The 22,083-nt window shown below is 36.2% G+C and overlaps 2 protein-coding genes across 4 annotated transcripts; one reads left to right on the top strand and one right to left on the bottom strand.

Moving 5' to 3' along the window:
* The first annotated feature begins 381 nt into the window (after window positions 1-381).
* Window positions 382-9,498, top strand: LOC140013646 (inactive poly [ADP-ribose] polymerase RCD1-like). 3 transcript variants are annotated; one of them, XM_072063206.1, is made up of 7 exons: window positions 382-603; window positions 2,975-4,155; window positions 5,271-5,512; window positions 5,844-5,947; window positions 7,899-8,063; window positions 8,170-8,265; window positions 9,202-9,498. In XM_072063206.1, the coding sequence occupies exons 2-7, from the start codon at window positions 3,101-3,103 to the stop codon at window positions 9,271-9,273; spliced, it is 1,734 nt and encodes a 577-aa protein (XP_071919307.1). In that variant the 5' UTR covers window positions 382-603; window positions 2,975-3,100; the 3' UTR covers window positions 9,274-9,498. The 3 variants fall into 3 exon arrangements, 2 of the variants coding, with proteins under 2 accessions (XP_071919307.1, XP_071919306.1); XR_011820475.1 differs by having other exon boundaries at window positions 383-603; window positions 5,844-7,383; window positions 7,881-8,063; XM_072063205.1 differs by having other exon boundaries at window positions 384-603; window positions 7,881-8,063.
* Window positions 9,499-10,264: 766 nt separating this feature from the next.
* On the bottom strand, window positions 10,265-15,064 carry LOC113705222 (probable inactive shikimate kinase like 2, chloroplastic). Its single transcript, XM_027227007.2, has 8 exons — window positions 14,782-15,064; window positions 13,666-13,853; window positions 13,388-13,582; window positions 12,793-12,854; window positions 12,155-12,221; window positions 11,962-12,080; window positions 10,947-11,123; window positions 10,265-10,690 (listed from the first exon to the last, which is right to left on the bottom strand). The coding sequence occupies exons 1-8, from the start codon at window positions 15,022-15,024 to the stop codon at window positions 10,581-10,583; spliced, it is 1,161 nt and encodes a 386-aa protein (XP_027082808.1). The 5' UTR covers window positions 15,025-15,064; the 3' UTR covers window positions 10,265-10,580.
* Between the last annotated feature and the right edge of the window lie 7,019 nt (window positions 15,065-22,083).

Below are 22,083 nucleotides of genomic sequence, written 5' to 3'. Positions count from 1 at the left end.
TTTAATTAAAAATTCATTTTTTTTCATTTCGACCACGTTCTTTTTTAATAGCGAAAATAGCCAAATTATCTTTAAACAAACATTTTTCTTTCACCTAATGCCTTATAAGGTTATTTAAACATGCAGGGCACGCTTGATAATTAAAGACATGAAAGCTAGTAAATGAAACGAAATCGAAGCTGGGGCCTAATTGGAAAGTTTTTATTACTTGGAGAGCCCAATTGAAACAATTTCACTTTTAGGGCTAAATAAAACTTTTGGTTAATTTGAAGGGCCAAAACCGAATTAACACATATTGTAAGGTACCGTTACTTTCTGTCCACGTCGGCACACTACTAATCTTCATCTCCAAGCTCCACCGGCATAACATTTATCCACGAAAGGGGTAGATTCGTTAATTCGAAGTTTTGGGCTGTACAAAATTGGAAAGAAAGAAAAAATTATGGTCGGTCCCAGTGGAGGAAAAACTTACAAGTCTTCTTCCCTGCCGTGCTGCTGATTTAGGGTTTTGTGTCCCCCAAGACGACGACGTAGAAGAATAGAGCAGAGATTGTCCTATCCGTCGACTTGTCTTTTCGCTCTCGGTCTTTGTATTTCATCAAGGTTTTCTCCATCTCTTTGTTTATATATAATTAAAAACTGATTTATGTCATTATTTTTGCCTTTTTTACTGAAAAAAAAAAATCTGAAGTAACCGTTATTTGGTTGAGTTTTTTTTTTTTTTTTCGTTGGTTTCTAGGGATCAGTAGTAAATTCGTTGCATGCGAAAATCTGGTGTTTTATTTTGCATGCTTTTGAGTTGCATGCTTGATCGTTGATATCTAGATGATGGGGGCCCTAGAGGCTGAAATTTTCGTTAATCAAGTTAGTTTGTATTTTTTTCTCAAATTTTTGGTGAATTGAGTTAGGTTATCTTTGATGGATGGATTCTGTGTGGGTGCGCGTGTGCTTGTGCGTATGCGTCTGTTTTCCATTTTTCTTTTACATGAGAATTTGATTGTGATATGAGTTGATTAAAACTGGGAAAAGGTTATTACTTGTTGTTCTCAAAGCAGGGAAGAAAGGGAAATGCTACAGGATATTAACGCTTGGTTCCCTTTGGGAGAGGACTGTTTATGGCATGTAAATTGCAATTAATGCTCGGAAGATAGAATGGTTGAAGGCCTAAAGCCGCTAGCACATCATCAAATTACCAATTAAAATTCGATCGAGATGAATATGTGTTGAGCTGGCGTCATCACTGCACTTTGAGCACACGGCAAAGGGTTGTGCTACTAAAGATAACATTTGGCTGTTCCTTATTAGTTTGAACTTTAACGTTTAGCTTTGTTAATAGCCTTTTGTGCACATAATATCCGTTTACAATCTAGGTTGGGGCATAGGACACTGAAATAAGTTGCCCTGTTGGTGCGACTATAAGGTCTCCATGCAGCGAAGCTAGGGAAAAAATGCTGTAACTTTCCGAAGAAGGCTGTGTTTCAGCTTGTTTGCATGCACAAAGATAGGCTTGCACCACGGGGTGCTATTAGAGTAACCCCTTTTTATTGCATAAGAAAGTGTTTTTTGTGATCGGTTGTCCTGATGCAGGGCAAGTGATGCCATCAAGTTGTGGGAAATGGTCTAGTCAAGCCCTCTGCTAGTGTCCTTGTGCTCAACTACGTAGTCATGGTGGTTTCTGTCTGTTGCTACTACTTGCCTGGGAATGTGAATGCTGATGCTTCATTAGTAGAAAGTTTGTGTATGCACTACTGATAACTGGTTAAGATTGATGCTTGAGTGATTTGTTTATTGCTTTTATTCTGATCTTAATTGGATGATCTAAAGTTATTTGATTGTCAGTAATCTGGATGGCTTGTGATTTTCCATATAAATTTTTTCCCCATTTATCACCGCATTCTTGTTTTTATTTATAGTGTCAGTTTAAAATAAAATTCCACCTTTCAAGCCTTGAAATGTCTTCCCCATGCCTTGTAATCTCCAAGATAGATGATTTTGCAGTCACACTGCAGTATTCTGTCTAAGCCAGAGTGGGTAGGACGGCATCAGTTGTCAAGCCCTACCTTTTCTTTTCTTCTTAATTTTTGCTTTCTTACTTTGTTGCGTAGATTTCAGACTGAGTTTTTAATTATCTATCTGCAATTTGATGGACACATCATATTTTATAGTTGCTCAAGATTGCTAATATTATGTAGCCTATGTGTATTTGTTCATTCTTTTATTTTGATTTTGTTTGAATTGTTTTATATTGCAAGTTAGTGTCAATTGGCCTTTTTTTTTTTTTTTTTTTAAATGTTCTCAAGATTCAAAAGAGTTTGGTATGTAGACAGGAGATTTTTTATGGAAATACTTATCAAGCATGTTGACCTTGCCTAGACATCTATGATAAGATGATGTTTGTGGTCAATAAAGTTGGTCTAAGCCAACTTTATATAAACTTCTTGTTGATATAAACTTCTGTCACTTGGTTGCATGCCTCCTCGTAACCATCCTTGTCTACATGGAATTAATCTGTTTTACTGCCCCAAACGGAGAGTCTTGTTAAGCATGTATCATATCTTTTTCCCCATACGACTATTTTTGGTTGTTAACTATATTTGGTCTTTGCAGAAACAATTATGTTGTCTTCGGTTACATGCATTAAGTGAACACAATACAGTTTGATTTGGGGTATGAAAATACGTGAAATTGCCCTGATGAAAAATATTCCTGAGAAAAAGATTTTCTTCCTCTTTATGAAGCTATATTGGTGAGCTTTAGCATTGTTGCCTTGATACATTTAATTGAACTGAAATTGATCAAGTCTGTCTCTTTCTGCATGTGAGATTTTTTGTCAAACTTCTTGTGATTCATTGTATTGTTTCTCTTTGTATGAGGTTTGGTTCTTGTTGCTAAATTCATTGTATCATGTAAAGACTTACTACAAGAAATTAATAATTGCAAAACATTTCTAATTGAGTTGGCCATTGTCATCCAGGTTTCCGTTGACTTTTAAAAATGGAACATTCCCTTTAAGAAATAATCAAGACAGAGTCGTATGTAATAGTACTCTTTCAACTTTTGGCTTCGAATCAGCGGATAGGGATTGATCCTGTGGGTAGAAATGGAAACCAAATTCGCAAAGGTATTGGGTAGCAGATGGTTTGTTGTTCCTGACCTGAAGAGGAAGCGGGCAGCCCAGGTCGAAACATCATTGGTTGGAAAAAATGGCATGTCTCCATCACGATCCAACCTGGGTTCTCCCCTTCAACTCTGCAAGCGGAGGAAACTTGATGGCAGAAAGTTGCCAGGATACCATGTGAATTTCATGAAAACTGGGCTGCCACAGCGCTTGATGTATTACCAAAAGGGTGAATGGGTTGATTTCCCCAAAGACATTCTTATGTTGGTTAAGAAAGATCTTCAACAAAAGAAGGCAATGACTGAGTTTCAGTTTAATAAGAAACGCATTGCACTAGACTTCTTGCATATGTTCCAACTGGATTTAAAGACTGGTCTGCTGCAGCCCATTGCATGGATTGATGAAGCTGGGAAGTGCTTTTTCCCTGAGACTTTTGTTGATGGTGGCGAATTCCATGCCTGCTCCTATAATAAGAGAAGTCAGGACCATCTAGTCTCAGAACCTCAGGTGCCTGGTGACATCAAGTTGCAACTTGAGATTGTGATAAATGGTTCAGATATTTCAAATTTGAGGGAGTCCAGTGGAGAATCAAATGCTCTTCTTAAAGAAATTCATGTTCATCACAAACTTGGAGGAGAAGGTTATGATGGAGAAGCTGAAGACAGTAGCGTCAGAGAAGCAAATGAGAAAGTTGATGTGACCCTTGTTGACAACCAACAGATGGAGAAAGTAGATTCTGATACTGTGAGAGATTTTTTCTTCAATGGCATATGTTTTCAGGATAATGCAAATATAATTGAGATCCATTGTGGCTCAGGCGTCTTTATGGAATCTCGATTTGAGCTTTTCAAGAAACAGGTTGCCATCACTAAAAGCTGTCGCGGGGACGCAAATGTGAGATATGCTTGGCTCCCATCTTCTAAAGAAACAGCTGCTAGTATTATGAAGTATGGCCTTGGCTTTTCGCTGCCAACAAAACTTAGGCCTGTGTATGGCATTGGAGTTCACCTTATCCCTGCAAACTGCACTGAGCTCAGGTTTGAATTTTCTTTCACTGTTCGTGTTAGTGATCACTGAACATTGCCAATATTGTGATCATGGTTGATTATGGGGGTTGGTTTTTTACTTTTCATTGCTTCCTTTTAACTCCCCAATATTGGACTGACAAGGAAGTTGTGGGGCTAAGGTGACAAGATTTGGAGAATGGTTTCTTTGTTTGGAATTGTCCTATACTGCTTCTGAATGATTTTTAATGAACTTCTGGTATTGTATCTCTGATGTAAAAATGACATTATTGCTGATTATGTTGATTGACGTATTTTATTTTCATCTATTTCATTTATTATTATATCTAGTTCAGGTAAGTAGTAGTGTTAGGAGGGGGGGAATTAAATGTGCGCCTTTTGAAGAGAAGTGTGACAGAGATTAGGTCAAGAATCTTTATGTAGAAGAAATTTCTGTTTTCATTGCATTTTTTTTTTACAACAAAGTTGGTTAGAACTTGTAGGTTTGCTGGAAAATGTTTTCATTTAGCAACTCATTCCACTCAAATTATACCAAGGTAAACATTGCTCACTTTCTTGCTTTTTATGGACTATGGTTGTACGCTGTTCCCCTTGGCTTCACTTTTTGGACCAAGCATACTGTAGATAAGTCAAATGCATCTTTTTGAATTCAGGTGAAGTATTGATTTAAGCATTTTTTCATGCTATGTTTGTAGCCATTCATTTCATTCATGGAATATTGTTTAGTTCATTTCTCAGTAGAATTTGATGCTTTGGTGGGCTTACGGCCTCTCATATACTCCTTTGCTGCCTAGCTTTACTCAACTGGCTCTTTTCATGTTAATATGAGGATTGCTGATATTTGCTGAAAGTTTTTTTGTCATTATAATTTTGAAAACTTCGTCCTCAGTCGACATCTTTTCATCTTGATTTTGAAATAGGAATAATTGCATCGTTGTATTCGGTCTGTGCAACATGTATTTTAGGCATAGCTAGCTTTTGCAGTAATGGGTAAAGAACCTAGCAGCTCGTTTCTGCATGGCTTCACATTTGCTATATCAACTTCTGGTTTCTTCCGTAAATCATAATCATACTTTCATCCTTGATGCATTTTCAGTGAGGTTTCAGCCTTCTTTTTTTTTTCACAGTGCAAATTATTCTGATGTTGACGAAAATGGTGTACGACATATGGTATTTTGTCGTGTAATAATGGGAAACACAGAGCTTGTTCATCCTGGATCAGAACAGTTCCATCCCAGTAGCGAGGACTTTGATAGTGGAATGGATGATTTTCAAAACCCAAGCCATTATGTAGTATGGAACATGAATGCAAATTCTCATATCTACCCAGAATATGCTATCAGTTTCAAGATTTCTTCTGATGCTGAAGGTGATGATTTACCCCTTAATAGTTTTGTAATTAATATAGTCTCAAACATGCATGTTGCATCCTTAGTTGAAAGTTTTTTCATTAGGCTTAGGCTTAGGCTTGATTTATTCAGATGGTTGGATTGTATATAATACATTTGTATTAGTGATATTGCTCAAATGTGAAGGAATATGAAGTTAAATCAGTTTTTTGTAGTCGCTGATTCTAAAACTTGCAGCTGAAGCATGAACGGTCAAACTAAAAATTCCTATCTTGAACTGTGTGCAAGGTGCTAGTTACCTTATCCAAGCATTAACTAGTAGTAGTGGTTACTTTTGTTTTTGTGTTACAGGAGTTTTGGCTAAAACTGAGGGAAAGATTGATTTAAAAGGGACTAGCATTTGTCATCAAGTACCTGAAGGGCAGGTAAACATGGACTCGTCTACAACTGATCTGGTAAGTACTTCAGGTATATAAATCTTTTTTTTTTGGGTTCATTTTTCTTTCCTTGGCTGTTTCAAGTACTTCAGGTATTTGAAGCCTGCTCTCCACTTTTGGACGAAAACTACTAGTTTATTGCCTGGCGCTTCTAGGTTTTGTACTGAAGTGACTGTAACAGTTATAGGGCATTACCTTTCACCACTTATTTTCTACTAGAGCGAAGATGAGAGTTTGTTTAAATAAAGTGGGCGTAAGGTGAATAAAATTGATCAGTTTCTCAATTGTTGAACTTCTGTCCATGTTGGGCTGAAGTTGTTTTAGCAAGGGGAAAATTGTTTGTCGTAGACATTTCATGTCAAGTTTGTTTCTCTCTGGGGGCAATATGGAATGGTCTTGAATGTACAGCAGGACCAAGTTTCTTCATGTGTGCTTTTTGCCCACTTGAAATGCTAGGACACGTGCAAGGATGAAGTGAAGTCTTATGGGCCTGACATATGATGTAAGTTTGTGCCTGTGTATCATGTGGTAAACATTTGCTAACTGGCAGTTTGATGTTGGCACCAATAACAGGCATTGTGAAGGTTGGGTACTGTAATGTGTAGTTGTGGCAGTGCTTTTGTTCTGTGTATTGTGCTCAACTTCCCAATTTGGAGTAAACACTTGTTTGAGACATGAGAAAATAGACAATCCATGTTTTGTTTTGCTGGATGGGATAAATTGCGGTTGTGATGCGAGTACTAGTGATTGTAATTGTCTTTCTTCTAATCCCTGGGGCCCCTTGTTTCTAAGTAATGGAAACATGTAACGTGATTATTATTATCAAAAGCAGTTCCTGGTTTATTATTGGGCTTTCAGTGCTTAATGGGAGTGGAGATGATTTGGAGTACTTACTTTGTGCGGTTTGATGATGATTTATCTTCTTTTGTTGCAATTCACTTGTGGTTAATGACTTATAAGAAAGAGTAAGATCAATCTGATGGGCACATATGTTTATCTTTGAGGATCCGATGACTTATTTTTTCCCGCCCATGTTTTCTACAAGTTAATGTTGGATTGTTGGATAGTTTCTTGATCATTTGGTGTGCATGAAGCAGTTGGTGAACTTAATTTGGCAAGTTAAAGTATGAAATAGTGTGGCCAAAGCTGATAATTATAAAGCGCATTGAGCTTGTGAATGGATCATTGAGGTGAGCTTTTTTGAATTTGAAGTTGGTTACATATCTTGACTTCACAGATATAGCAAACAAGTGATATCTATGCTTTTGACTGGAGTGTTCCCATTGGTTAAACGTGGGATATTCCATGAAAATGTTGTACTTGATGGCAAGAAAATCCTACCTTGTGGATCCTTCATATGATGATTTTCAGTACAGAGCACTTCATGCTTGAGGAGTGATCTGAAATGTGGCTTGGTTCACAAGGTTCTTCTGATCGGGGATGTCCTCTATTTGGTATGCAGCTTTTAGGACAAGTTGAATTAACTGATAGCAAGCTAATGGCTTTCCTCTTGAGGCTGCAAAAATGCGCATAGTCCTCTTGCTCACTTGATTCTTTATCCTGGGTCTTTGTGGTGCCTGAATTTGATTCGTGTTATTTATAAAGTAAACTAAAGCTTTCAAATTTCTGGAAGCTACCAATATTTATCTTTATCATTTTTGAATAGGGTATTAGTCTAGCTTCTGTCAACTGACTCCTTAATGAGCCTTCAGAGTGAACCTTTGTACTCTACTGGCTCGAGCTTTGTTGAGCTAGGTTGCAATTTGCAATTTCCTCCTGTAAATAACTTTTGTGCTGCTAGGAAGTTGACTATTGTGTGGGGGACTTATATAACCATTTGGCTAGCTAAAATCATTTCCATTTTTTGATAACATACCTGTTTTTATGTTTCTTTTGCTATTTGCTTATTTGCTTGCATTGCTGCAACTTTTTTTAACTGTTTTTATCTTAGGCAAGTGAATGCAATCAGGTTTTGAATGGAAGGCCTCCAGAAAAAGCTGGCAACCAGGTTTCAAATTCTCTGAGGACTCCCAAGTCCCCTTGGATGCCTTTCCCTATGTTGCTTGATGCCATTGCCGATGAAGTTCCTGAAAAAGATTTGAATGTTGTTCGAAGTAATTATGATGAATTCAGGGTATGTCTGCTAGACACACACAATTTTTTTTTCCCAACCTGGTTCAAGTCTGAGCTGTTACCTTCTTTCGTCTCTTTTTCCTTTTTTGCTTTGTCATTCCTTACAGAATAAGAAGATGACTCGCGATGATTTCGTTAAAAACTTGAGGATGATAGTTGGGGATTCTTTGCTGAGGTCCACAATTACAAGTCTCCAGTCCAAGGTAAGGCTTAGACTGATCAAAATAATTGAAAGATGATTTGATTCAGACATGTTAATATTAGTGATTACTATAGTGTTCGTATTAGTGATTCTTTCACCATTCATTCCTGTCATCAATCAGATTTTGCTTGCAAGCTGGTCTTATCTGTTCTTGTTTCTATAGTGATTTAGTAAGAAAATGATTGAATAACCCAGGTCACCTCATTTATTAGAAGGTTAACACACCAGTCTGTAGCAATTTAGTGAGCAGCGACCATATTATATCACTTTCCAAAACGGTTGATACACTGGGCTATTTGAGGGCTTCACCAGTTCTTAAATCCATGTGATCAATACAAGGGAAACTAATGAAACTTAGGCCCTCATTGACTTTGAGAAGCAAGTTGATGTGTTCTGGAGTTTTATAACCTTTGTGTTGGTGTTCATATGTGTAGTTTATGCTTCGGTAAAGTCTGCTGATTCATACCTTTGGGCTGGAGTACATGTTTTGTTTTCCTGATATATCTTTCTTCAAACTGTTCAATGTGTTTCATACATGGGGGGGGGGTGAGGGTTGTGTTTGGGCATTTTTGAGTTGATGCAGGGTAGATATCATATTGAAAGTAAAAGCATTATTTTTCCCCCTGCATTTCATGCAAGTCTTTGGGTTTGCTAGAGCCTTTTGATACTCTCTGACGGTCTTTGTTTATTGTGAAATTGAAGCTGATAGATTGTTAAGATGTATATGGTTGGATTTTGGGCATTCAGCCCAAAGATGAGCAATAGATTTGGTGTGTTGTATACTAATTTCTAAACTCTTTGTGGACTGCTTAAACTTCTTTTGATAGCATCAAATTCCTATCACCTTAGCTTGGGATTTTATATAAAACTGACTGCTCGAGGTTCTAGCTTGCATCTTTAGTAATTAGTCCTTTTTATTTCCCTCCTGTTGTTGCAGATGCAGTTGAAATCTAAAGTTGAATTGGTGACTCCGAAACCTGAATCGGAAGCTTGGGTTCGCTCTACATGATTATGGTGTTTTGATGATTTGTGGAGAATTGGTGTTAAAACTTGTTGAAAGGCCTGGTTTTCAGCTTTTAAGTTGTGACTATGTAGTTTAATCTCTTTTGAATGGAACATCTCATCTGTGGAGTCCTTTGAAACAGATTCATCACTGCGGCTTAGTTTCTTATTTTACCCTCCAATGAGAAATCTGACTCTTTAATAAATGTTGAATTTCGTTTGTTCTGCTCAACCATATAAAGGCTTTGTAATGCGAATCATTGGTTGAGAAGCTATACACTGAGTGTGACATGGCTCGAAAATGCAAGTTTTTATATTGCAAGAAGATTGAGGTCTTTCAAATCTACGTACGAATCAGCATTTAGAAGTAGCCTAAAGAGGAAAATGGCTAAATACTGTTTGGAAATTGCTAAAAAGAAGGAAAATCGCAAAAATTATTGGCATTTAGTACTGACAAATCTCCTGACATATTTTGGCTCTTATTTTGCAAGTATAAGAAATGGATAGAGAAGTGTGGAACAATTACATGTGATGGGAAATGAATTAAATTTAGTTGAGCATTTTGAATTACAGAACCGATAAATGAAATTGCTAGTGGTAGCTTGTCCATGAGATGATTTAACTTGTTCAAATTTTTGATGAATCCATCATTATAGCGTGCTTGCCTAAACCAACAATGCCTGATTTTCCTAACTAGTCTTCCAATGACAGAACTGATTCTAATCAATCAAACTATCCATGAGATGATGATTCAAGCTAGAGTTGATCTTTGACAAAAAGGGACAACCATTAATTTCCTTCCCTTTATGTTGGTTTTTGGTGGGTTGGGGGGGGGGGGGGGGTGTTACAGAACATGCATGCAGTTTTCTTCTCTGTAGCTTTTACACAGACTCTAATTGTCTTCCCTCCAAGTGTGGTGAAGGTTATGGTCCCATAAATTCCCCATCCAATTCCTCACCTGGTGTGCATCACCCAATATAATTATATGCCCTGGAGAGTTGAGTATTAACTTTCAGAATGAAATGTTTATTGTTCTGATAACATAGAATTTACTGTGAGCAGTACATACAGCTATTGCTGAAGCAGTACCTCCAGTAAACTGTGTTCAAAATCTAGAAAAATGCGATTCACACAGGAACAGGAATACAATATTCAGCTCGTACATTAAGTAGAAGCATTTCTGCTAATACTTGGCCCCTGTGAACATCTTTTCATAATGCAGCTATCTCTTTGCTCCCTCTCCAAAAAATGCAAAATAAAAAGAAGCAAACAGATTGTTCTTGCTGAAAAGAACTTTGTGCAGTTTACCAAGAGTTAAGATCCAGGAAGAGATGCATCATCTGTTGTTGATGGGTTGCAACCAGGAGGTTTGATATCTGGCCAGTCTCCTCGGCATCCCAACCTCACGTAAAGACTCTTTTTACCTAGAAAAATGAACCGAGTCAACGATGTCATCATGGCATCAACATCAGAGAAAATGAGGAGAGTGTTGATAACTGTTATGCAGGATTTTTGCTCATGCAATGCACCATGTACACCATCTACTCCCTAATTGAGACCACCAGATATACAGAAAGGGAGTTCACTCCTTCCAACTTAGCTCTATTAAAGACCCTCGATCAGCAATTCAGGATAATTCTTAAATGGGATACATTGTCTGGTAAGGGATGAAAAGTAAACCTGGAAGCTTTCTATCTGACAAGATTAAGCGTTTGAGGGCACTCAGTGAAGCCTGAGCTACAGTCTTTGAGTAGTTGGCATCCCAACCTCCGAGCTTGACTACCACTTCTGCATTAGAGAAACCTTGTACACCATCTTCAAAGTGCCTCGTGGCCTCATCTCTTGCTGAAGCTTCATCTGAATACAAAAGCTCATAGAATGACGATTTGAAATATAAACTAGCAAGGCTCACACGAGAACGATATTTTCAACTGCACCGGAACGGATATCCTACATCTGGAATAGGCACATCCATAGCATATGCGAACAACAGCTCTGTTAGCCTACCTGTTTGTGTACTAATAAGATAATTTCATTCAATTTCAGGTTTTTCATCTCTGGTTAACTTATGCGACAAGCCACTCTAGCTCAGATAAACAAGTAAACACAAACAGCTAGAGATAGATCACAACTCACTAGGTCTGATGCTTTTGGTGTGTCGTCATGCACCCTAGAGATAAAGAAGGCACATGAGGTTTGCAGTCAAGCATTTATAGGCCTATTCTTGGGAACGAACTTGTTATTTTCGTATAAACCCATATAATTTTTCTTTTAATCTAAACATCATGATCTTAGCTATCGTGGAGACTGGAATTTTGCTAGCTGCTTTATAAGATTCTGTTGTCTATGTGGAATTATTGGTGATACTGCTTTTCATTCTGAGTCCATAAGCATTGCAGTTTTTAACCTTAGTGAGGAACTTTTAAACATCAAGACAGATGTTTTAGCACTTGCACAATAGGAACTAACACACAGTCATATAATACCATTGGTATGCTCTAAAATAGAAAACTTAACACACTATTATAACGTATGGGTTTCCATGTGCAGACGATGTCGTCTATACACGACAGCATGAAGACCAGAAAGCAATGACTAGACAACATGGAAATCAAAGCAACTAAGAAGTTTTGCCTTCCGAATCTAGAGTAGGGCTCAGACATTTGATACTAAGATACAGGAGAAGATACCTCACCTGTTGCTTCTGACTGTGACAACCAAACTGTAAATCCAGCAAATAGGTGCCTCCACTGAGTTGTCCTACTAGCTGCACCATGTTTCCCTCCTATTGTTGCCACAACCGTACGAGCATGACTAAAAGATTGATTCACGTTAAAATATTCATCTTTTGAAGACCAAGGAAATGAATACAAGGAAAAACTGTGTACCTACTCAAATTTTCCAATATAGCACCTTCTACTTCAGCCACAGCATCATAACCCTCTGCAGCGACCCCTGGAAATGATTACATCTGTTAATGCATTGTGTGGGATAAAGAAACTTTAAAGCAGTTTTAACAGACTTTAGAATTTCCATATAGCTAAACACAGTTTTCCTCCATTGGTACTTAATTAGCTGCCAACAGCTAGACTTTTGCCTGTTCTTGGCCCAGGACACTGGCCGACTACCCCATTGGGTCAGTGCAAGGGTTAAAGCTGTCATCCACACACTCAGGGGGTCTGATGCAAGCTAATTTGGGGAAGAAAAGTAGAGTAAATGGGTTAAAAGGTTGAACCTTTAATATGTTTTACACTGCAAAAACTGTCATGTTGCTCATATATCCTAGTAATAAATGAAGCTGGTGTAACTCCTGAGGCTTATTTCGTCCCTTGAAAGAGAAATATTGCCTATACATTCCTTGATTGCTAGTAACATATTCCTTATTAAAGACAAACTGATCAGTCTTAATCCAAGAAAAAAAAGGGTCAAGGACATAGAAGGGCGGTTCCTAACCATGAATCTGTATTATAAGATCTTAACAAAGAAGCAAAATCTTTTCTGTTGACTAAAGCACAAGGGCACTTACATGAATCGATTGTTTGCTTTGCAAATGCTTCCACTAGCTCTTTTGTTTCTAGAGGTGTATACCTGAAGAACACAAAAAAGAGGATAATAATGCAGAAACCTGTCAGGCCAAAAAAATATATGAACTAGACATAGAAATGCACCGGTAATCTTTCAGAAAGAGCTGTAAAGTTCACCAAAGTACCGAACTATAAATTTGTCTAACACACATGTTGAAAAATAACACACAAGCATCCCTTTAAGCTACTAAGCTGATCTGAGAAAAAAGATGAATTAGTAGTAGAAATTTTAAGGACATAGAAGCATGAAGGAAACAACAGTTTCCTTCTATGTTTTTAAAACACGAGAGAATTATGCAGAAACAACATAATGACCTAATACTAAAGCATCCAGAACTTAATTACCGGCCTTTCCTTGGCATTTTCCTTAACAAGGGAGGTAAGATCGATTTCACAGTCTATGAGACAATGATGCAAAATCATGTGGTCACAGCGTATATAGTAGATAAAAGAATAAGCATCTAACAGGTCAAGGAACTTCCAAAAAGACACCCAATGTTGAATCACTTAACAACTCTATTGCATGAGCTACTTTACCCTAGGCCAACTGCCAGCTCTCGAGCGATCTTCTGGTTTATTTCAGTTGACTCCCCAACTAAATAAACTGATGTTCCTTGTAAAAGTTGTGTGACTCCTGCTGTAAGAGACTCCCAGGACTCAATAATGTCAGGCCAATTCAGTTCAGGATCTTGCTTCTTCAAGTTAACAACAAGCTCATCATCATCTATATACCTGTAATGATGATAAAAAAATTCAAATTGGATGATTCAAGAACTGATTCAAATAAAATTTGCTAGAGTGCATGGTGCATGTACCATATTGTTTCACCAGGTTTTATCCTCTCATATAGACAGCTGGTGTTTATGAGAGTCTGAAGAAATCCAGAATGCTGCACCTGGATCACCAAGGAATTGTCATTTGCATCTACAAATATATCTTTAGAACTTACATCCACATCCCCAAGTTTTAATCTTAACTCCACCTCGGAGGAACCGTCAGAAAACTGCATTTTAATAAGAAAAAACATTTAATTATCAAATTAGGATGAACCGACCAAGTTTCAACAAGTCATTAATAAATGAGAAGAAACACAATTGAGAAAAGTTTAATGGAAACTCGTTGGAGGACAAAGATTTCGGCAATAATGGGAGTTCTATACTCTTACAAGAACTGAAAGACAGCATGAACGAACATCTAAGAGCTTCTACATCTGTATTCACTTTTAGCGTGGCACTGGTGGAAATGCCTCAACATTACATTCCACCAGCATGCAGTAATTCAAATTAATTCTCGACATTTCAAGAACCAATTCAAGCACATATAACGGTGAACATGATGAAAAAGAATTCAATAATTGGTCCCATTCTAGTCACTCAAGCTCTCATCTATTTATCCAACGAGTTAGTTTTTGATCTCCCCACTGCAAGGCTATAACTCTTTCCCATTACCGTTGGACCATGTCTTTCCAACACGACAAGAAGTCTTGCAAAAAGAATTTATAATAGCACCAAAGATAAATATATATTTTTTTAAAAAATCCTTCAATTGTATTCAGTTCCTTATAGAACTATGTAGCTAAAAAGCTATGACACTTATTCAACGTGGGGAATTGGATAAGGAAATTCATCACATTCATTATAGTTTATACCCATAAGTTGAATTCATATAATTTGCATTTTCAGGATTGTTTCAAAATGGAGTAACATTCGCATAACCACCATATCTAACAAATAAAAAATTAATCATCCATCAAAAACTACTAAAATTGCTTCATCAGTAATTTGCTTCACAAACTTGTAACAGAAACAGAAAAAGAAAATCCACAAAAAAAACAGAATCATCGTATAATTTATCTCTGATTTTCCTTTCGGGGCTGCTACAAATTTAAACAATAACAACGTTAAAGAATTTTCTTGGTCAAAGAACAATACCTCGTAGTGGGTTGTGGAAGTGGAGACAGTGGGGAGTGTGCTGCAGAAAACGCGGCTGAGTTTCTTGAAACTGGAATTGGAAAAAGCCCATCTGGAAATTAACCGAAAATGACTAGTTGCAGCCGTTAATTTGGGTTTTGGGAATGAAACAACAGTTTTTGTAAGAAGAAATTTTAGAAATTTGGTTGTATTTTTGGAAGATAGGCAAAATGTAGTACTAGTAGTAGAAGTAAAAGCTGCCATTCTGGGCTTCTCAGTTCTCACATGCTCCCGGCAGAGGATAAAAGAGGTAGTTACGATCGTTATAAATATAAACTCTACTTATACACAAATATATTTTTCTTTTTCCAATTTTTTCCTTTTCTTTTTTTGATGTTTCCTTTTAAGTTTGTACTTCCATATGTACAAGTATCCAAAAAAAAAAAAAAAAAAACAATTATCTAGTGAAACTAATTCATAGGGGCTTGGTTTAAAAGGTAAATGAAACAAGAGAGAGAATAAGAAGAAGAAACTAATAAATATTGCCAAGTGAAAATTTTCCATATATGCTATTGTAATCCTTTTGAATGAATAAAAGAGTACACTTTTTTTTAAGGGACAAAAGTGGGATTTAAGAAATGGGATTTGAATTCAATATTTTTAAATTTTAAGGTCTCAACCTTAGCAATTAAAAATACTTTTTTTTTTTCATTATCGGTAGAAGCGTCAAAACAAGACCAATTCTAATTAAGCTAGTTGTTTTAATTTTAACCATATAGGTTTTTTTCCTTCTAAATTTGGGAATTATATTTTCACTAACTATGCATCATGATGGAATGTATAGTTAGTGAAAATTATTGAATTTTTTTGTTATTATTATTAGTATTTGAGCATCACAGTTCAACTTGTGACAACAAAAATGCATGCAATATATTGTAATTTATTTTATATAGTTTACATCAAAATTTGAATGTACGTGAAGTATTAGAATTTTGACAAAAAAAAAAAAAAGTGAAGTATTAGAATTGATATTACACTTTAACCTTTTTTTTCCCCCAATGGTCAACCGTTTTACTAAAATTTTCTTAAATTATATTCCTAATTTTTATTTTATTTTTGTCCCATAAATTACCAATTTATTTGATGTCAACTATTAGAAGGTGGACGGAGCAAACCACACTGGACTTTAATCCCGAGTACCGGTCCATCAGTGGGGCTAAGAAAAAAGATCCACTAAACATCAGAATCACTGCCTGGCGAATGGAGGCCCAATTCAGCGGGCTCTCTGAAAAATTTGGACTGAATGTTTGACCCTCATGATGTGGTCTTCTCTTTATCTTTTGGACTTTGAAGCCCGACAATGTCCTTCTTTGACAGCCCATAAACAAGCCTGTATTCGTCCACCAAATTGTCTAGGGTTAGAATTCTCTATGGAAATGATTTTTGAGTGTGTGTGTGTGTGTATTGTATATCTATAGATGCCTCTTAAATATATGCACATTCAGTTTAAAGTGATTATGAAATTGATGCAACCCAAAAAAAAAAACAAAAAAAAGAAGACTTTAAATAGATGCAATTTGAAAATTTTCCACAAATGGCGTACCTATAATGCATAAAAAATGTAGACATAATGCAATAAATGAGTTTTTAAGTAAAAAATTCTTGAATTTTCGATGTATAAAAATTCTTGAATTTTCGTGTAATACATCATAGATAACAAGAAATAAAGAAAAAGTTATATAAAGAAAAGGCAAAACCTACTTGCTACGAGGCACAGGCCATGTCCAACACTAATTTCTTCAACCACCACCCTACGTAGTTCGAGTTAATTTCTGTACTTTGACTGCATTAGAAAAGAAGAAGAAGTAAAAGATGTTGTTACTAGCTCATTTTGTTTTCCTTTTCCAAACCACATGCTACCAAGAGAAGAACCATTGGATACTACAACTAAGGAAAGAATGGCAAATCAGAAAGTGAAAATTCAGAGAGAGAGAGAGAGAGAATTCAAGAAATTGGAAGAGAGCCCGCCTTGAATGCCGGGCAGACAAAGACAGCACTGCCCCTAGAAGTTGCAGGGAGTAGCAGTAATAGAGATGAAGTATGGTCTCCATCACACCTTCTGCCCTAATTCCCAGACGCATAGTACTACTGCTAGCACCAACCACACCTCCCCAATGAACACCCACCCCCCCCCCCCCCCCCCCCCCAACAAAAGATGTGAAATAAGAAACAAAAAGGGCTCATGAATCATGTATCATACGTACATGGATCCTAGCTTTTTTTTGGGTCTACGAAATATATATATATACATACTTTGGATGCAGGCATGCAGATATGTAATTTCATTTTGTTCTAGTAACAAAAAAAATTTATACTCCCTAGAGACATGGCATGTCACTTTTCACGTACAAGAGGCTGTCGATAGCATGATTTGAAATTAAACTTCGGTAAAAACATATTAAGTGGATAAGCCGTATTATCTGAGGCCAGTGGCAGTAAAATTTGCAGTTAAACTTCTTTCAAATTATAAAATGATGGAATATTAGTTGCCAATCAAGCCTACTCTCTTTAAAATATGCATGTAATATTTCAGTGTGATGGATGCAATGAATGAACAAAAGCAGCAGCTGTGTCTCTTTCTCTTTTACTGTCTTTCTGGTTCAGAAAGAAAGTCAGAAGAGATGGGAGTGGGGGCAGAGTGGGCAATGTGGTCAGTGATTCAGGTCAGCGAGGGGTCAATCATAATGCAATCCATTACAAAATCATTGAATGGTTTTTGGTCCCCTTTCCCTTCTCTCTCTCTCTCTCTCTCAGAGACGCTGTCCAATTCTAGCTCTCTCGTAAGACCAAAATGATCCCATTCTTTTTCTTTAAGGAGGGACAGAGCCTGCATGCATGCATGCATGCATGCATGCATTTTTTTGAATTTTCATTCATGTCTTATTGTCTTAATTTGACAGTTCCTCTACATTTTTTCTTTTTATTATTCTCAATTTAAAAAAAAAAATTTTTTTGTGGTTCTTTGGCTTGTCACTTGGAATCACTTGTGTGTGTTGTTATTCACACAATACAAAACAGTACTTTATTATTTTTTTTTTAAAAATAATTCCTAGGCATTAATTAATTATATGCCCTTTTGGCCATCTATATCTTAGAAGATGTGTATGTATGTATATAGGGTAATAGGTGGAGGTGAAGGTGAAGAGAATGATGGAGAAATGATAGAATTGTTTGTACCCGCGAGAATCTCGCCATAATATGCGTTTCTTTTGTAAGAGTTTGGTAGTGAGAATGTATGGTTTGTTTTGTTGTTTCTCCTTCTCTAATTGAGTTATGTTCTTCATTTTTGTCTCTTGCTAGTGTAGCAAGAAAACACAGTTGAGGTGTGCAATAGATTCTCATTAGCCTGCAAATGAGAAGAACATCTATATCCTCGCAATTAATTACATAGGTGATTAAGAAGAAAAGGGGCAAAAAAAAAAAAAAGAAACAAGAAGAGGGGGGGGGGGGGTACATTTTAATGCATCAATTTGAAGCTGAAATTATTTAGGAAGATCATCATCACAGATAAATCAAGTTTTATGATCAAATTAAGAATCAAAGTTTGATATAGGACAAACAATAAAATACTCGTAAGCTTTTAAATAGTTTTCTTAGATTTTCAACATTTTTATTTTTCCATAGCAAAAGAAGAAGAAGACGGAGAATATATATATATACACACACAAAAGTAGGGCTAACATTGGAGCAAGTGTTTATTTCATAGAAAAGTGGAGCTTTTTTACCTAGAACTATGTGTTTTGGACGTTGTGATTAATTATAATTTGCTTTCTTAAGTTGTGATTAATTGATTGCCCTAATGATAGGGTCTAGGACAACATATTTATAGCCATCAAGTCAATTGACGTGAAACAGGCATCCACAATTTTGGATCTCTGGCATGACGACATAGAAAAGGAGACACATGTTAAACAGTGACTAATTCTTTTTGCAGATATGGAACATTTGTTGCTGTTGCTGTAAAATCATTTTTAAATCAGCTTTTATAAAGTTCTAACTAGCATAATTGATGCACCGTATTCTCATTTTGTGTTAAGAAAGAAAAAAGACCCCACGGATTTAGCCACATGGTAGCAGCGTTCCTTTGGGACATTCAGATCCCGGGTTCGAAACTGTACTGTGGAAACGTCTGTGCACTTATCGTGCCTTGGTCGGGTTGGGACGCCGAGCTCGGATCGCAGGGGATTAGTCGGGCCCCGTAAGGATTGACCCGGAAACTCCTTTGTCCACAAAAAAAAAAAAAAAAAAAATTTTAAGAAAGAAAAAAGAAGGATTGCCTTGAGCCATAAGCTTTTAACTTGAAAGCAACCATAACCAAGATTATCATTGCTCAACCTACCTATAAGAGATCATGAAACTAAGGTGGTGGCAAAATTAATTTACTAGTCATTTGCAATTTATTAACAAAAAAGATCTCCCTTTTTTTTTTTTTTTAATTTTAGATTGAGTTAGATTGTTTGGGAGCTGTTGAACTTGGCGTTACAAGAACTCTACACAGCAAAATTAATTGGATTGAGTTATTTCTTTAGATCCAGTGTTTCTAGAGAACATTTTTAACTATCGTTTTTATCACAAATATGCAAAAAAAAAAAAAGAAAAGAAAAGCCCATGCTATTTCCAAATTATTTGTAAAATATTCCAAAAAATAGGATCCCGTTTGGATTGTTAATTTTTTTGAATTTTTTGTAAAAATATAAATATTGTAACGATTTGATATACTTGAAATAAAAAGATAATTAAAAAATATATTCATAGAAAAAAAAATTACAATCCAAACTTAGCCCAAATAGAGTTAAAAATATTCACCCCGCAATAGAGAAGACTTTTACCAGCTTGTTCATATTTTAACCCAAATGGGGTCACCTTCCTTAATTACCACGGCTCGTTCTTGATCTCTTGTCCAAAGAAAAAAGTGTCTCGAGCTACTCAACCGGAATGGTAGGACTGACTGCCAAAAACTCATCAAAGCAGTTTTTGCAGTTTTTGGGTGAAAACAAGGCGTCAAAATATCGTCACACTATTCACTGTCCCCAGACAGACCCACAAAAAATCTGACGGTCACAGACCAGTTTAACGTCAAAAATCAAAGATCCATGATCTCGACACGTGTCCAAATCCGTGGACCGAGAATGAATGAGTGAATAAATGATAGTGTAATCATTATTAAATAATTTGACATTCTTGGCCTGCCACTGCTCCCTCTCTGCTGTCGCTGGCTGCAACGCCACCAGTAGTACGGCCTCTCTCTCTCTCTCTCTCTTTCCTTTTCTTTTCTTTTCTTTTCTCTTCTTTTCTTTCTTTATAGGTCCTTCTTGGCTCTGGTCTTTATGGAAATGCTGTGTAGACACATGTTTGGGGTAAGAGGTCTAGGACTTTTTGGGGGGTTCAGTCTGTGTCAAGTGTCTCATTACAGGATAGGAGTATTACTTAGTGACAGCCAGGAGAGACTTAAAGCTACTGCGATAAAAAAGTGTCATGATCTTTTTTTCTTTTTGTGTTGTTAAAGCTGCTGCCCAATTAAGTTTATAGAGCTTGATTTTCATATTTTTTTATCAAATTGGTCAAGCTTGGTCTAATTGAGATTAGCTCCTATGGTTACGAAGGCTAGCTTTGGAGGGAAATTTGAATCTTACTTGCGTTTTAATTAGGGGGTGCGATAGAAGAAAATTAGAGTAAATACGTTAAAATATACGAAAAATACGAAAGAAAAAGGGATTTGTAGAGACAAGATTGTGGATAAATAAATTATTTAAGCTAGTCACGGAAGAGGGTTCGTAAAATCTTTCAAGTTCGAATCGTGAGCCTGAAAACTAGGGGCTGATAAGATGTGGAATGGGATGGAAGGGATAAATGATGGGAGTTAATAGGTTTAATTAGGAATTTGGATAAAATCTTTTGTGCTTAAGGCTTTAGAACGAGCCCAAATTTTTGCTTTGTTTTATTTACATATTTATTTTTGACAACAAACAAAGTCCAAAGTTAATCTGTTTCAATTGACACCGTCTATACCATTGCTTAACAAATATGGAAAAAAAAGTTAGGATTAAGTGAAGTTTGAGCAATATGAAAACAAACTTAGTAGCTTATTTTCTTAGCTTGCAAACTGTCAATGTGCATGTAAGGCGATTACATGAAGAGGGTACAAAACATGGAACATGGGTTTAGGATATCAAAGTCAAAAAGTATGGTTGTTAGCAACCAAGAAGTCAAAGTAAAAAGTTAATATTTCCTTGGCATATTGGTTTCGAAGCTAATGTTAAAGTATGTTTGTTTTACTCTATACAGCTCAATTATGGAGTTTGATGTTGCCAAGTTAATGACAGGCCAGCACCAAGTGCATTGCACAGGTGGAAAAAGAAGTCCCAAGGCATTTAATTAGTTCTAAAGAAGATTCAATGCATGGGATAATCAATCAGCTTAACTAACCTGTGGTTACTATACTATCAATTCTATGTAATGCCAGTCCTAGAGATTACTACTCCTTCTATCCCATTTTGATAGTTCTAGTAGTATTTTTTCACGTAATTTAAGAAAAAGTAGTTAATTTCGTTGAAAAAACAAATTTAGATTGCTATTTTTCTAAAATACCCTTACATTAAATAAAGTTGGCTTTTCATATATCCATATGTTTTGGAAAATCTAAATGCATTAAATGGAGCAGGTTATATTCAATACTAACAATCTATATTAAATAAGGTAGTTTATAGTAATAACAACTTACATTAAATAATGTTATTTTAGAGAAATTAAAAGATAACTACATTCTTCAATTGAAAAATGGACTACAATTTGAGACAGACGAAAAAGGAAAACAGAACTATCAAAGTGAGACGGAGGGAGCAGTTTATTTCTTCTTTTTTGAAAAATAATGCCATAATGGTACAAAAATGTGGTTGAAAGAGCCCAGGCTAGTTGACAAAATGACCCTATGTTGAGCTAGAGATATAAACCACAAATTCAATACAGCACAATTTATATGGAGAGGAACAAGACAGTATCAGGCGTATTAAAGTTTGGAAACTGATTAAACCCCATAGCCAAATGTTGGGTGTAATAGTAGACATGGCTCGTGAGCAATAATGCAGGCTAATATCAGAAACAAATTTTTATTTTGAAAATGCAAAGTTCCTTTTAAAAGAAAAGAAACTATTTGCATCGGTTTGTGTAGAACTTTATTTTTTTTCCCTCTCATCCTCGTCCATTGAACCAACCCTAGTGATTTGGTTTTTGCGCCGGTTCTATTCCTTTTCTTTCTTTTATATT

The sequence above is a fragment of the Coffea arabica genome, chromosome 8c (genome assembly GCF_036785885.1).
Source record: "Coffea arabica cultivar ET-39 chromosome 8c, Coffea Arabica ET-39 HiFi, whole genome shotgun sequence".
NCBI lineage: Eukaryota > Viridiplantae > Streptophyta > Magnoliopsida > Gentianales > Rubiaceae > Coffea > Coffea arabica.
The sequence above is the reverse complement of the archived record's forward strand: the minus strand, read 5'-3'. Positions and strand labels throughout refer to the sequence as shown.

Bases quoted from the DNA above. Each gene is read 5' to 3' on its own strand.
- LOC140013646 (XM_072063205.1), top strand. From the start codon at position 3,101: ATGGAAACCAAATTCGCAAAGGTATTGGGTAGCAGATGGTTTGTTGTT. The intron at 5,513-5,843 runs GTGATGATTTAC...TTTGTGTTACAG, and splicing joins GATTTCTTCTGATGCTGAAG to GAGTTTTGGCTAAAACTGAG. The intron at 5,948-7,880 runs GTAAGTACTTCA...TTTTTATCTTAG, and splicing joins ACTCGTCTACAACTGATCTG to GCAAGTGAATGCAATCAGGT.
- LOC113705222 (XM_027227007.2), bottom strand. From the start codon at position 15,024: ATGGCAGCTTTTACTTCTACTACTAGTACTACATTTTGCCTATCTTCC. The intron at 13,854-14,781 runs GTATTGTTCTTT...ATTAAAATGCAG, and splicing joins CTTCCACAACCCACTACGAG to TTTTCTGACGGTTCCTCCGA. The intron at 13,583-13,665 runs GTACATGCACCA...TCATCATTACAG, and splicing joins AAACCTGGTGAAACAATATG to GTATATAGATGATGATGAGC.